Source organism: Montipora foliosa, chromosome 6, assembly GCF_036669935.1.
Source record: "Montipora foliosa isolate CH-2021 chromosome 6, ASM3666993v2, whole genome shotgun sequence".
NCBI lineage: Eukaryota > Metazoa > Cnidaria > Anthozoa > Scleractinia > Acroporidae > Montipora > Montipora foliosa.
In genome coordinates this window covers 9,685,126-9,700,125 of record NC_090874.1, presented here as the reverse complement: position 1 = coordinate 9,700,125, position 15,000 = coordinate 9,685,126, and the positions used below count along the sequence as shown (strand labels likewise).

The 15,000-nt window shown below is 41.6% G+C and overlaps 1 protein-coding gene across 1 annotated transcript in view; it reads left to right on the top strand.

The window, feature by feature from the left end:
• Window positions 1-1,679: 1,679 nt before the first annotated feature.
• LOC138008669 (anionic trypsin-like) overlaps window positions 1,680-15,000 on the top strand; it is a 14,270-nt gene continuing 949 nt past the window's right edge. The window contains exons 1-6 of the mRNA XM_068855980.1: window positions 1,680-1,843; window positions 4,761-4,808; window positions 9,512-9,628; window positions 11,646-11,708; window positions 13,384-13,599; window positions 14,490-14,734. Coding sequence (XP_068712081.1) covers window positions 1,753-1,843; window positions 4,761-4,808; window positions 9,512-9,628; window positions 11,646-11,708; window positions 13,384-13,599; window positions 14,490-14,734 — 780 coding nt within the window. The 5' untranslated portion in view covers window positions 1,680-1,752. The remainder of the gene's footprint in view (window positions 1,844-4,760; window positions 4,809-9,511; window positions 9,629-11,645; window positions 11,709-13,383; window positions 13,600-14,489; window positions 14,735-15,000) is intronic.

The following is a 15,000-nucleotide window of genomic DNA, read 5'->3' as shown; positions in this document are numbered from 1 at the left end:
CGCTTTGTTTTCCAGCCATCTCGAACATGCTATTTTTAGAACTAGCCACTGTCATGCCGCCGAATAAAAACATTTAAGAATGTTAAAATTTCGCATTCTCTTCGCTTTTCTTACCTTTCTCAATTAAAGGCACGTAAATGTGCCTTCATCTTTCAATACCTTATTGTATTGTCATTGTTAAGCAAATATTTTAGTCTTTCATTGTTTCAAATTTGTATAGCATATGCAAAATTCTATGAACTTGCATTTGGACTTGAAAATGACCGTAGAATAATCGAAACGTTGTCATTTTTTTATCGCTTGCTTTTATAAGTAAATGTTTGCACTTTGTGGTGCCCGAAATTTTAAGAAATAAAATCTTTTTAGAAATTGGTAACTGAATCATTTGCTTCCTAAAAGTGCTTCCAAAAAAGAACCCTTCCGTAGAATTTTTTTCTTGTTCGGGATTTTTCAACTGCCGAATGCTGCCTTTGTAGCTTTTTGACAAAGTAGATGGTAGATAATTTACCAAAGTTTCTCGCGGGGATCCCTGAAAGTTGTGACCCCACTTTTCTGTTTCTGTACTGCCTGGACTAGTTTCTGAAACTAACGCACCAGAGAAAATAATGAAAAGAGGGAGAGAAAAAAATTGAAAGATGAAGGCACATTTACATGCCTTAAAATGTCTCCGTTTTCAAGAAATACAGGAAATTACGGGTGGCGATCAAAATACGTAATGAGCAAGGGCCCATGACATGATCCGTTTAGCCCAATTATATTCCCGTTCGTTCATTATCAATTCTGATTTCCCACAGTTATGCTAGTTTCGTCCAATTCTTATTCCGCTTTGCCGATTACATGATCCTTTTCGCCCTCGTTCCTCTTTCGTTTCGCCCATAACCACATCCCATTCGTCCCAGTACACATCTTGTTCGCCTGTTACTGCATCCGTTTCGCCCAATTCATTTTCATTCACCTCCTTCTCTGTGCCAAATTCTAATGTGGGCCAAGCAGAAAGAGGATCGAGCACAACGAAAGTAAAATTGATTGAAACCGATGTAGAAGTGGTCGAGGCGGATGCGGTTAATTCATGGCGAAGCGTGAGTGGTTATGGGCAAATCGGGTTTGACGACCAAAAGGCTGCCGAGGTCTAGTTGTGGTTGCCTAGAACGTGTGGCTCGTTATGCGTGCCGAAATTTAGTCTCGGTGCTTTCGGAAATCCTGTGCACGAGCCGAATCGTTCGAAGCCATGATAGGTGCTACTTCTTCGTCCAAATTGGTTACGTTAGTTCATCCGGACCGTAAAACAGTAACTGTGATTTTTTTTAACGCCTTAATGATGATGTTCATTTTTAATCTTCAAAGACAATTCCGAAAGCAGTTACAAGAAAACAGGGCGTTGACCGGTTTAGATCACATTTAACAAAAAGATCTCACCTGACAGCTGTTAAAACTTGATTCTTTGAAATATATATTGCTCCTACTAAGATACACCATTTATCTATAGCAGAGATCTATAGCACTAAAAGAAATCGAATATCTCGGCTATTGTCTAAATAAAAAGTGTTTAAATACGTTTCTTTTTGACAAAGAACTGGACGTTTTTGAAGCATTAGATTGACAAAGAAAAGTCATTGAAGTTTACCTAGCTTGAGTAATGTGACCAAATCCAAATCCGCAAATGACAAGGGGGCCGAGTCAAGTTTTAGCTGTACTCAGCCAAGTTGGATAAAGTTTATTCGTACCGATTGAATTAGTGAGGCTTCGTTTAAAATGGTTCTGAAAATCTTCACTTTCGTTTTGCTTTTCCACTGGGGCCAAGTCTCTCAAGGGAAAGAAGAAATGGCAGAAAATATCCAAACAGGCAAGTGCAACATGAGATAGCTTGTTTACTATCCTAACGTTTAAGAATTAAATCCAAGAAATAGAATCGAATTTTGCTTAATCCTAACCGGTATGTACTTAACTGGTATGTACCTTGATACTTGATGGAAATCACAGTCAGAGCCACTCGGCAAAATATGAAACAACGATATTTAGAGAGGGTGACGCAATAAACCTTTTACAGCTTTTTTTGAAACTCTTGCGGTCCTCTAACCATATCACAGAGGACAGAACACAACACCGGGAAATCCACACCCTACTCTGCGCTAAGAGTGACTGTGGTGTGGGTTCTTTTTTTCATCCCACGGGGTTATGAGCATTAATCAGGGGCACCCAATCACCGGATGTTCTAAAATTTGTTAGAATTGCCTACAGTGGTTTCCACAATGCAGCGCGATGCTCATTTAGTGAGTTTATAGCTGCCCTACAACATATTTATCTGTTTGGATGTATTAGGGGAACTTCAGGTCTGTAGAAATTTTTAGGTGGCTTTTTTGCCTCGTTCGAAAGTTCTAGCAAACTTAACAGGTCTGTTCAAAAACTTTACATTATACATAACCGTCCTTGTTCCCCGAAAATGTTAGGGGATGTTTTTAGGATATGATTCTCAAACAAATTCTGGCAAAAATTATAGAAGTTATAAACCTTCGAATTTTCTGCTATTTGCAATATCACAGTTAACTCTTACTATGCCCAGTAAAATTCTAGAGGCGTTCTTCGATGTGGTTTCGAAATTTCTAGGCACTCTTCAGACTCTTCGCTACTTTCCCGAAATATCTAGGAAATCTGTTCAGAAATATGTCCAAAATCTTAGTGCACGTCGAAAGTCGGAGTTCGAATATTCGAAAATTCTAGCCCATTCAGAACAGATATATACCGAAGTTACTCGCTGGGTGCCCCTGATTAATGGGAAGTTTAAGAGTAAGTTTACACTAGAGGAAATTGTTCCGGATTCGTTAAGAGTTCGGAACGTTTTGGTACCGGATTGGTTTTTTTGGTTTACACACAAGAGGACGAATCCGAAATAAAAACTCTCCGGTTTGGCCATGTCTCTAGCGATTTTGAATCCGGAATATTAAAGTGAGAAATTTGAATTCAAAAACTTTTGAATCCGGAGAGTTTTGTCGTGTAAACGATTGTCTCTCGAATCGTCTCTCGATTCCGGATATTTTTCCGCCTGCAATCTTTTGAGTTTGCGGTTACCTAATCTTGTTGCAGGTTCAGGCGATAAATTTTATTATGTGTACCGCAATATTTCTGAGAAAACGCAAATTATTATCGCAAGGAAATTTAAAGTCAGCCTCACTTAATCGCCAACGACGTCGTAGATGGCAGGATCGAAGACAGAGACGGTTTTGAGTAAGGCCAGGTAGAACAAGTGCCTGGTGGGACAACATGATGGATAATGTCACGGTAGCCAGCGGGTGGAAAAAAAAATTCAGAATGTCCTACCCTACCTTTATGGAACTTTAAGAAGATATTAGGCCCCTACTTGAGAGAAAATCAACTAGAATGAGGCGTTCCATTTCATTTGAAACTCAGATGGCTGTTACTCTTTACTACTTGTCAGTTGAAGGGAGATACAGGAAAGTTACAAATGCTTTCGGAATTTCTCGGTCATTCCCGGAGTTGTCGTTGCGTGTAAACGGTCAGGAATCCGAACATCCTTTCAGTGTAAACACCTACGAATCGGAGTACTCTAAAATTGATGAATCCGGAAACATTTTCGAATTTGGAACAATTTCCTCGAGTGTAAATTTAGTCTAAGAAACGACGACGACTATGGCAACGACAACGGCACAAAACTATAGAAAAATTGGTTAATTTAAGGGCGATGCCTACCAATTCTAAGGTATTTTTGCTCCGGTTTATGATTATTCGGGAAATATAGATCTTAACAAGTGTTATTGAAATCGAAAAAGAAACTTGGGGGTAACCACGCATTTTTCAAAGGTAATTCACGAACAATATTTGTAAAAGCTTTAAAATACAAAGCCATGTATGGCGTTCTTTCTCAAATCGAAGCTTAATTATCTCTGGAAAATGCATGGCTGTCCCCAATTTTCTTTTTGGATACCAATAGTACTTACTAAGATCTACTTTCTCTGCATAATTTTGAACCGCGCAAAAATATCCCTGTATTAGTAAGCATCACCGATTATCACCGATAGGAAAACCGAGTATCTTGAGATGCGCAGAAGGTATGCGCAATAACAATAGTAGGCACTGTCCTTAAAAGAGGAAACACGATAATCGTGCTGCACGGGCGGTACCATTTTGTCGCCTATTTTTGCGCGCGGGGTACTTTGCTTAACAATCTTGAGGTTTCGACGACATCGCGAGGGTACAAATGTGAATCTTCGACTTTCTATTTTTACTCTGAAACCGCTCATACCAATTTTTTTTAGGATACACAATGTACTTCGCCCACATTGTGCGACGTGAACGAGATAGAATAATTGTGCGCGGAAGACTAACGATAGTGCAATGCCAAAGCTATTTTGAGCTAAAGTTTTCGTCGACGTCGCTGTACTAGATCTTGAAGTCCCCCTTAAAGAGTTTTGAGACCGGGGCATACGCTTTATTGTTCGTATCTGAGAAGAATGGAGAGTCTAACCATTTGCAGATGTCATTCCAAAGGCAGCGAGCGATTTCTCCTCTGTTATTCAAAGACCCTGAATACTGCCCCAGTCCGCCGGAGTTTTTGATCCCGCACAGAAGTCCGATGTTCAACTGAGTTTACGGCCGGGAAAGGGAAACATTGACCTAAGAACGGAAAGCTTCGTAAAGTTGACATGAAAAGGAAATCACTTCATGCAGACTCATGACACATTATCTGTTTTGTTGATCCTTAATTCGAAATTGTTTGTCTTCTTGTTTTTTATTTCTCTTTTCAGAGACCTTGCAGGATATCCTCGAACACAGATCCATCTACAAAAGGGAAGGTACGGCTCACAGCTGCTTGCTTTTCTTTATCCCATTTCCGAAAGGAGAAACGTTTACCCGCATTCCTTCCTCAGCCGGATGTCGCGATCGCTTAAACACTGGCCTCAAGACCTCTACCAACCTCGTTACCAGGGTCTCTTTGTCGATTAGACCCTAGGAACAAGGTTGAACCTCTACGGAAATGTGATCTTTGAATGTAAACTTCGCGTTATCCTAAGAATTCTTTATGTGCCAAATGTGTGCAAGTTACGCAAGAATGAAAAATTCTTAGGGAATTTTTAAGGCTTAATGCAAAGAAAAGAGCAAGCAACATACTCACAATAGCTACTAAAATGAGTTGAACTCAACTCCGATTCTCTAAAGTCCTTAAAGGTTTCAGATACGACAATTTTCAATCCATCTTAACATTACTTTTAAGCAGTGAAAGGTCACAATAGTTTTTCAAAACAAGCTGATCTCTGTTGATGAAAATGGATTTTCGGGCCCGAATCGTTAAGGAGAGATTCGAGCAACGAGCTCCACGTTTGTCCCAAGCCATGACGACGCAACCCCAAAACGAGGTTAAAAAGTGAGAAACAAAAGCGTGCTGCACGAGTTCCACGCATTTATATACATTTTTTTCGCTCTTTGAAAAACGACATCGTGAAATTATCCGCCTCCTTTGAGAATTCGATGAAGACAACGTGAAAATAAAGCCGCTGCAAAACGAGCGATTTTTTGCTTGCGATGGTGATTCGATTTTTGTGAGAATTGCCCCGTCGCCAACGAGCAGTGGTGGCTATACTTGGCGACAACTTGGCGTCCGTCATATTGTGAAAACTTAAATAGTGATAACGTTCTTGCATCTGATTGGCTCGATAACCCCTGGACGTGTCACAAATTGTTCAAAGGGCAAAGTGTCGCAACGCGGCTACATTAGTGACAAAATTCGAGACTGTCCCGAAAAATTTAACTCATTCAATTTCTCGGGTGTGGCTACACGTGCGATTTTCACCGCGCGCTGGTGACGCCACAATTTTCCAAAAAATCGCATCACCATCGCAAGCAAAACATCGCTCGAGTAGACTGGACGTTTTTCGCTATTTGCCAACCGTCGCACAAGATGGATTTATCGCCACTGATTCGCAAAACCCGTACGACTCCGCAAATGCTTTCATCGTAAAACTATTTAACAATTAGACCCGTAGCCCGCAAGGGCTACGGGTCAATAGCCCATGAGGCGAAGCCGAATGGGCTATTGACCCGTGACCCTTGAGGGCGAAGGGTCTAATTGTTTTAGTATCACCCAACTAGTCGGACAGAAAAGGCAATAATAAAGTTAGCAAATGCAAGTTAATGAAATATTTATTTGGGAATGAAACAAAAGAAAACGTCAATCTTTTCGCTACTCGAGGACTATTACTAATAGTTCTCTAGTAGCTTAGCCAATCAAAATGCAGGATTTGCATTAGTCATATCCCCTTATAAGGTCCAAATGCATCGGCCCAAAAAAACGTTTGTAATTTTAGATGATTCTGACGCGTCTAACCATCTAATTGTAAGGTCCAACGTTACGGAAAATAGAAACAACCCTTTTAATTAATCTCATTGCTCATTATCAAGAGGCCATGCGACAATATAGTTATCTACGGAATCAGATCGAACCGGACGAGAAAATATTGGGCTCTCTACTATGTCGCAGGAACTGGGCATTCGAGTCTGCGATAACCTCTTCCTAGCCGAGCGCGAGGGCCGCACAGGCGAATATGGGCCCGAGGTCGTGGCTATACGAGCCAATTGTAGCGAGGTCTGTTTAAAAACAACCGAAGGCCAATATTCCCCAGTACGGTCCTGAGCAGGTGAGGTTACTGAGCAAGTTGTTTATTATATGGCATCGCTTCTTTGAGCGATCGGACACTTCTCCCCTTGGTGAATGTTCGTGATCGTCGTCCTCCATCAGCAAACTTTGAACGGTAGCCTTTTACCTGTAAAACTAAATTCCGCTTGCTATAACTGTATTGTTGGATGAAATTCCACTTTTAAAACTTTGTGCGTTTTTTGTACAACTTGAATTTCCCGGGAGAGAGATAAAATACGGAAACAGACCGTTTCCATGGTACTGATGGTCCGTACTGTAAAATCTCGATCAAAAAACAGCCAATCAGAGTGTTCCATTTAGCCTGAAAATTTCTTGCCATATCAAGGTGATCTCGTGACGTAATTTGGAGGACTGGGAAGAAAAATTTTAACGCCGTATCCCACAACCGCGCGCGGCAGTTAGGTGTTGTTTCCACACTCCCTGTAGTATTTCCACCGCCAAAACTCAACAGATCATTCCGTGTCTACCACATTTCATGTTACTGAATGAACATTCAAGTAGATCTGACGAACACTAACCTCGCCTCTACATGTTAAATTCAAAAATAAGGCCGCGCGCGGTTGTGGGATACGGCGTTAAAATTTTTCTCCCCAGTCCTCCGAATTACGTCACCAGATCACCTGGATAATAAGTTACAGGACTGACCTCAGACTAGAATAACAGTTCATTCATTCTTTTCGTCGCGTTAGTAGGCGCATAAGACCCTAGAACAGAACAATAACAAGGACGGTGCAAACGAGATTATTTTCAAGATATGTTTTCATTGCCCTCTCTGTCGGGAAGACTGCACAGACATCTACATTAAGCATGCAATTTACAGCTCAATGCCATACATTGGACGAACACTAACCTCGCCTCTACATGTTAAATTCAAAAATAAGGCCGCGCGCGGTTGTGGGATACGGCGTTAAAATTTTTCTCCCCAGTCCTCCGAATTACGTCACCAGATCACCTGGATAATAAGTTACAGGACTGACCTCAGACTAGAATAACAGTTCATTCATTCTTTTCGTCGCGTTAGTAGGCGCATAAGACCCTAGAACAGAACAATAACAAGGACGGTGCAAACGAGATTATTTTCAAGATATGTTTTCATTGCCCTCTCTGTCGGGAAGACCGCACAGACATCTACATTAAGCATGCAGTTTACAGCTCAATGCCATACATTTCACAAGTCTTTCTTAACTGTCGATTTTTGTTCCTGTAACTCCTTCATCATCTTTAACGAACTTTATTTAAGTGTCTAGTTTTCTAGCGTTGGGGTACTACTAATTGAGGAAGTTGTACATTGAAATTAATTAAAATTAAGTAAAGTCAAGCATTGGTTTTTGAGAAGAGGGGAAAGCCGGAGTACCCAGAGAAACTGAAACCTTTCGAAGCAGGGAAGAAACCAACAATCAACCCACATATGAAGTCGAGTCTGGGACCGAGCCCTGGTCATCTCCACTGGGCACTTCATCAAGTTAGTGCATGGGAGGCAAGTGCTCTCCCAGCTTACCGCATCTCATCAATTATGTGGCCTTTACGGGAGTCCAATAGTAGCAGCGAGCAACTCCCATACTAGGCCCATGTCACGGCATTTTTACAGACCAATCTATTTTTGGACTACCTTTGCCACAAAACAACAAAGGCACGTCCCGTTCGGTGACGCTATGACGTCAAGTTAGTTTCGTGTGATTGGTAATTGGGCTCCTACGGGAGTCTCATTTGCGCGAAATTCAATCTAAAAATAAATCGGTCTGTGAAAACGCCGAGACGGGAATATATGGAGTTGCTCGCTCCAAGTCACGGGCTCCTGGCCTTGAGTTTGTCAGTTTGTATCTGGTTTTGCTTAAAGACTGAGTTGTAGAAACAGCTTTTACTGACGAACAAGACATGATAAAAATGTTAAATTCCTCAGTGGGACGATTGTCTGAAAGTGTTATTTTTCTTTACACAAATCAGCAATGAAAAGTAAATTAAGTAAACCAAGTTTCCTTCCTCACTTACTAATTCCACTTTCAAAAACTGCGGTCTTTACAAACCTTACTGTTCGTACCCTAAATACAAAGATTTTGTAGAAAATAACTGCAGAGAAACATGCGGCCTTTGTCGGCCAGGTAAGGTTATTGAAACGGGGCATCCAGGCTGTCAGTCATGATCACAGCAGTTTTACTAGGGACTTTAACTGTCTACGACAGCAACGTTAACGAAAACGTCACCTCAAATATGTTCCTTTGCATGCGCTATCCTAAGTCGCGATTATTAGAGTAAAGTAAAGTAAAGTAAAGTAAAGTAAAGTAAAGTAGACCTTATTTAACGTCGATAACTCGTAACAGTAACTTTTAATCACTGACAAACCTGAGGTCGACGGTGCGCTCATTTTACTCCCCCCTCTCCATCAGTGCTCCGTTTTACGGGTATTTAAAGCTACTAGCTACACGGAAAGGAAAGGAGTCGAAACAAGGATGCGAGATCCGGGAATCGAACTCAGGACCTCTTGCACCAAGGCCGCGCACTAACCGACTGTGCCATCCTTGCTCCTTATTCCATCTCGCTCACGTTCGGGTAACGTTCACGTTCACGTTCACGTTCAGGAAACTGTTAATTTTTTTAAAACCTGCAGTTTTCAGCTTACGCGCAAACGAAGTTAAACCTTTGCTTTGCCGCTCGCTTTCAGATCAATCCAGTGACTGTGGTCTTAACGAACCTTACTAAAATTCGGACGCTGAATACAAAGCCGTATTTTGTTGAGAATAACAAGGGAAAGACATGTCGTCTCTGTCAACAAGGCTTCGAGAAGTTTTTCAGTTAATGCCTGCAACTGACCTTAATCATTTTTTCTTCGCTTTTCTTTCTTCTTAGATCAGTGCTTGGATCAATCCGAGGACTGTGGTCTTTACGAACAGTACTGTTCCCACCCTATATACAAAGATTTTGTCCAGAATATCTGCAAAGAAACGTGTGGCCTTTGTGAACCAGGTAACGCTGTTAAAACGAGGCAATCAGGTTGCCAGTCACAGCTGTTTTACTAGAGACTTTAAGATCTACAACAGCGACGTCATCCAAAACGTTAAACAATTCATATAATTTCATATAATTTTCACTGACTATCATAATTTATGTCTTTCGCGATAATTATTCCATGTCGTCAGGCTCCCATAACCAGGCCTAGGAGCTTACAACTCCAATATTAGGTCTATGTAACGGTCTTTTCACAGGTCAAGCTATTTTTAGACGAGTTTTCAAATGAGATTTGGCTTGCGCGAGTGACCATTATTATCAATACGCGCGGCCAAATGACAAACTGCAACTGCCCTCTCCAAAACGCGCCTTTTTACGGGCCAAACGGAAAATGTGCGGGCTGAAAATACATTTGCCGCCCTGATACTGATTGGCTGCAGAGATGTCAAACAACTTCGCTCGGCCAATGAGATTGTCCTATTTAAGTGCGACGATTACTTCTCCATTTGGTCTACAGCCCGCACTTCAAATACATGCATTCCTTTCATTCTCACAACCTTTGTTTGTATACACTGAGGGACATTAGCTGATTATGTTGTGGCAACAACTTTCCATACCATAGTTTCATGCTGCTTCTCTGTTAAACAATTTTTCTTATTAAATGAATTGGTACGATTTGGCCTTGTGTATTGATAATAATGGAAGGATTACGTTTTTACAAACGTTGGCCGTGTAGCACTTTATATTTCAACAGACTTAACTGATTAGAGTGTAATGTGAAGTGCTAGTTTTGTACCCAATATGAACTATGTGAGCGTTAGCCCGACTAATGGAAATGGCCCCAGAAAAACTCTGACCTGGGTGGGAATTTAACCCACGACCTTCGGGTTAGATCACCGCTGCTCTATCTACTGAGCTACAAGGTCAGACGGGAGCTGGCCGTGGGAACTGAAGAAGTTAAAGTCACGGCAATTAACATGTACAAGTACAAGGAAGGGTTACGTTTTTACAAACGCTGGCCGTGTAGCACTTATATTTCAACAGACTTAACTGATTAGAGTGTAATGTGAAGTGCTAGTTTTGTACCCCATATGAACCATGTGAGTGTTAGCCCTACTAACGAAAATGGGCCCACACAAGGACAGAGAAAAACTCTGACTTGGGTGCTACTCGGCCAACGTTTGTAAAAACGTAACCCTTCCTTGTACTTGTACATGTTAATTGCCGACGGTGACTTTAACATCTTCAGTTCCCACGGCCTGCTCCCGTCTGACCTTGTAGTTCAGTCGGTAGAGCAGCGGTGACTCTAACCCGAAAGTCGTGGGTTCAATCCCCACCCTGGTCAGACTTGTGATTAGAAGGAAAGGGCTGGTTTCGCGGAAAATCAATCTAAAAATAACTCGGTCTGTAAAAACGCCGTTCCACAAATACAATGAAGTTGTATGCTCCTCGTAATGGGCTCCTGTATGATATCGTTCATTACACGACCTTTCATTCCGGCCGCGTTCAAGTTCTAATGCAGGTCGGGGATGCTTATTTCCCTTTAGTAAACGGTCGTTGCCATTTGAAACGGTCGATGCCATTTTTTAGCTCTGAATTACACTCATTAGTTCTAAGAACTCAAAAGGTTGCGGTTACTGGGAGTTGTGTCTCGCTGGCCATATGAGTTAGGGTTCGGGTTAGGGTTCTGTTTAGGGTGAGGGCTAAGAGCCTGAGTTCGAATTTTGAAATTTTCGGACTCTTTTTTTCCTTCAGTTTTTCTTTTAGAAATGTTTTTTTTTCTTTTTTTGTCTTAATTTTTGTTAATATTTTTTCTTAGTATGTTTCTTTTAATTTTCTTTGAAGTGAAGTGTGTAGTCGACCGTTATAAATGGCATCGACCGTTTCAAATGGCAACGACCGTTCTGAGAAATGGCAACGACCGTTTACGAAAGGGAAATTTGCGGCGGGGATATATAGAGGGCCGGGGAAAAGGGCAAGGAGGACGTGTGAAGAAATGGGAGAAAACTCACGACTTTTCGTTTACTCTATCCAGAAGAAGGATCAGTCCCACCAGAAACAACTACTCCGCCACGTACAGAGATACCCATCGACCAAGGTAAGAAAACAATGATTTGCTGAATGTTACCAGGAGCCCTGCAAGAAAAGTTCACAGTCTTTTATTTAGCTTACTCGTTTCAATCTAAATTTCAAATGTATAGGAGGGAAGTCGTAGACTGATGCAACAATAGCCTTCAGTGTTAGCAAATGAAAATCCATACTTGAATGTCTTGAATGTCCACCATCAGTTTCTTATTGTCAAAACAAAACTTTTTGCGATAAATGGTTTATGAAAAAGGACCAGTGCGTGAAGTTAATTATAAGAAAAGAATGACACACAATGGTCTGCAAAGTTTAAACTAGGATATCATTAAATACGTAAGACTCTAAAACTAGGAAAAAAAAGTGTTCGAAAAGTTTTGACGACGTTTCGATCTATCTTCTCGTCATTTTCAAGTCCAAATTTAGAGCAACAACTGGAAAAATTTGACGCCAAATCTACAGAAAAAAAATCGTCCCTGTGAATATAATCCCCAAAGGTCAAATGAACTAGAAATATTAAAGTCTCAGGCGAAAAGTTTGGCTGAGTCTTCATTGAATGCTTGATGTTTTTGTCTGAGCTACATCGAAACTATCCTGCGAGCACAAGCCCTTCCGAGTGGGGTAGAGGAAGGAACCTCTGCCAGCCTCCTCGACTTTCTCCGTTGAGCATACTTAAAATTTAAATGTAACTGACCCTCATCCAACCTCGCTTTCATGAAAAAGTGACATCACTCACACCATCAAACCTCGGTCCTTGTAGACTATCTAGGCCCTCGGAATCCACTTAACACGCCTTTAAGCCCATCCAATCACATTCAATGAGCGAATACAACGATAACTGAGTGGTGCGAACAATTCAAACCACTTGAAGCAAGTTCTTTGACAACAAAAGGGCAAACCTGATAAATCATCGACTCGCCATGGCCGGTCGGAAAAAAAACGAATGAATCGTTGCTACCCACATAGAAAATTAAGTAATGCCTTTAATTAGTGCTGTCTTGGGTGAGGTTGCTTAATAAACAAGAATTAACCTAGAGCAATATTCCGCCATTGCTTCTTCTAAAACTTCTTGCGATGGTGAAGCGACCGCCATTTTTTCAAATAAACGTGTGTGAATAGTAAATCGCGGGCACCTATTTGATCAGCACTAGCAATTTCTAACATGGCGCATGCGTTCTGTGCCGGACCTGGTTTGACTGGTTTCAAACTGGGCATTCTCGTCCCAGAGTCCGCTTTTGTTTTGGTCAGCACCAAGAACACGGACTCTGGCCACAACCAAAAACACGCGCAGTGACAATAATGATATAATGTTGAACTGTAGAAGACCATTATTGTTTCAAATTTCTGAGAATGTGCAGAAAAGCCGGAAGTCCGTGATTCGCCGACTTCCTTCTTTGGCTGTGGTGGATGAGCAGTAAATCAAAGAGATTTTAAATGGCTGGCAGAGGTCCCTTCCTCTTCCCGGCTTATCTAGGAAGATCGAAGGGCCTCTTCTCGCAGGGCTTGTCGAAACGCAGTCAAACAAAATTGTTCGGATAGTTTTTTTAAAGTTTTAGAGTTTCAAGTCTTATGCGTATTTTAATAACGTTTTAGCATTGAACTTTTCAAGATAGTCTGAAAAAAAGCTCTAAGGGAAGGCTAATCAAGATTTGGAGTCTATTGTATCAAACGTCATTCCTTCCTCGGTTTAGGAGGCGTGAAATGCGGCAAGAAAGGTGTCCATTACAGGATAGTTGGGGGGCAGAACGCTCTTCCGGGAGCTTGGCCATGGCAAGTGACATTGGACTACACCGGTGAATCATCACCCCACTGGTGTGGGGGGTCAATTGTCACCCCATATTGGATTCTGACCGCCGCTCACTGTTTTGCTTACGGAGACGACATACAGAAGTACACCATCACCGTAGGTAAAGAAAAATAGTATGACAAATGCTGTTATCCAAGGTTTTGTCAAAGGCTAACAAGGGCATTATTTCGAGCCACAGCACACACAACGCAAACGAAGAAACTAAATGTTTTAAGCAAGAGCCGATACAACGTAGATTTGATTTGATTTTAGTGGTGTACGAAGAACTTACTTCTCCCCTGAGACAAGGGTGGTTGGCTGGCCGCATCGTTCACAGAAATACAGGCAAGTGATGCTCTCAGTGTGACTGCGCGAGGCAGTTATGAGCTATGCTGTCAGTCGTTATTTGACTCTGTGGCTTCGTGATGCAGCTCGAGTCAAATACCCACATTTCACCCTTGCTCACCATACAGTCTCCAGTAGCTCAGTGGTTAGAGCATCCGTACTAGATCACGGAGGGTAGTGGGTTCGAATCCCATCTGGGGCTCGGATTTTTCCGAGTTCCCAGTGGGTTCATTTGTAACACCTTGTATTTGATATATCGATAACAGACGGTTAAAAAGACAAATAAACGTAAACGGCGTAAGGTTTAGAGAAAAATTGCCGGTAGCCAGAAAAGAAAAATACCCATACCGTTTACTTGTCCGGGCTTGTACAGGGAAGGAGCTATGTTTAAGAGATCTGTACAATAACCCCCCCCCCCCCCTCCCACACGAAATGCTTTATGGCGCCGGTCTGCTCATATAGGTACCGTATTTCTAATCCAAATGGTTATCGTGTAATTATGCAACTGCTGTGATTGCCTTACGAAGATTCCGAGTGATTCTGAATTAATTTAAAAAAACTTAACAACGCGTTCCGTTTGTCGTAGAAAATGTCGTGACAAAAACGTAAAAAGGATGTATCCTTGCGCTCTAATCCATCGACGATGTTTACATTTTTCTTGTATAGGTGAACACGACCTTAATAGTCTAGAGGGATATGAACAGAACATTACCGTCGACAGAATTATTAAACATCCACAATATAACAGCTTCAACCAGGACTATGACGTGGCTTTGGTAAAAGTGAAAGAACCAATCCTGTACAACCATTACGTGAGACCAGTGTGCCTTGCCAAGACGGACTTTGAACCCAACACTCTTTGTTTCGTGACTGGGTGGGGTCATACGTCAGAGGGTGGAAATATTCCTAAGGTATAAGACTTTATTGAGTAAATGACCTCCTTTATTACCACAATTCGGGAGCCCAATTCCATATGACTGATTGCTTCAATGTTGGAAAGCGTAAAACCTTTGCAACACCTAAATTCAAGACAAACCGCTTTTCAAACGGTTCCGTAATAGTGATTACAAAACGGTTAAGACACTGAACACTGAAAATGCCCCTTACAAACTCTCCTCCTCCTTCTGTCCCATCTACCTGTAAAATAAAACTCTTAAAATGCGTCTACAGAGCCCAC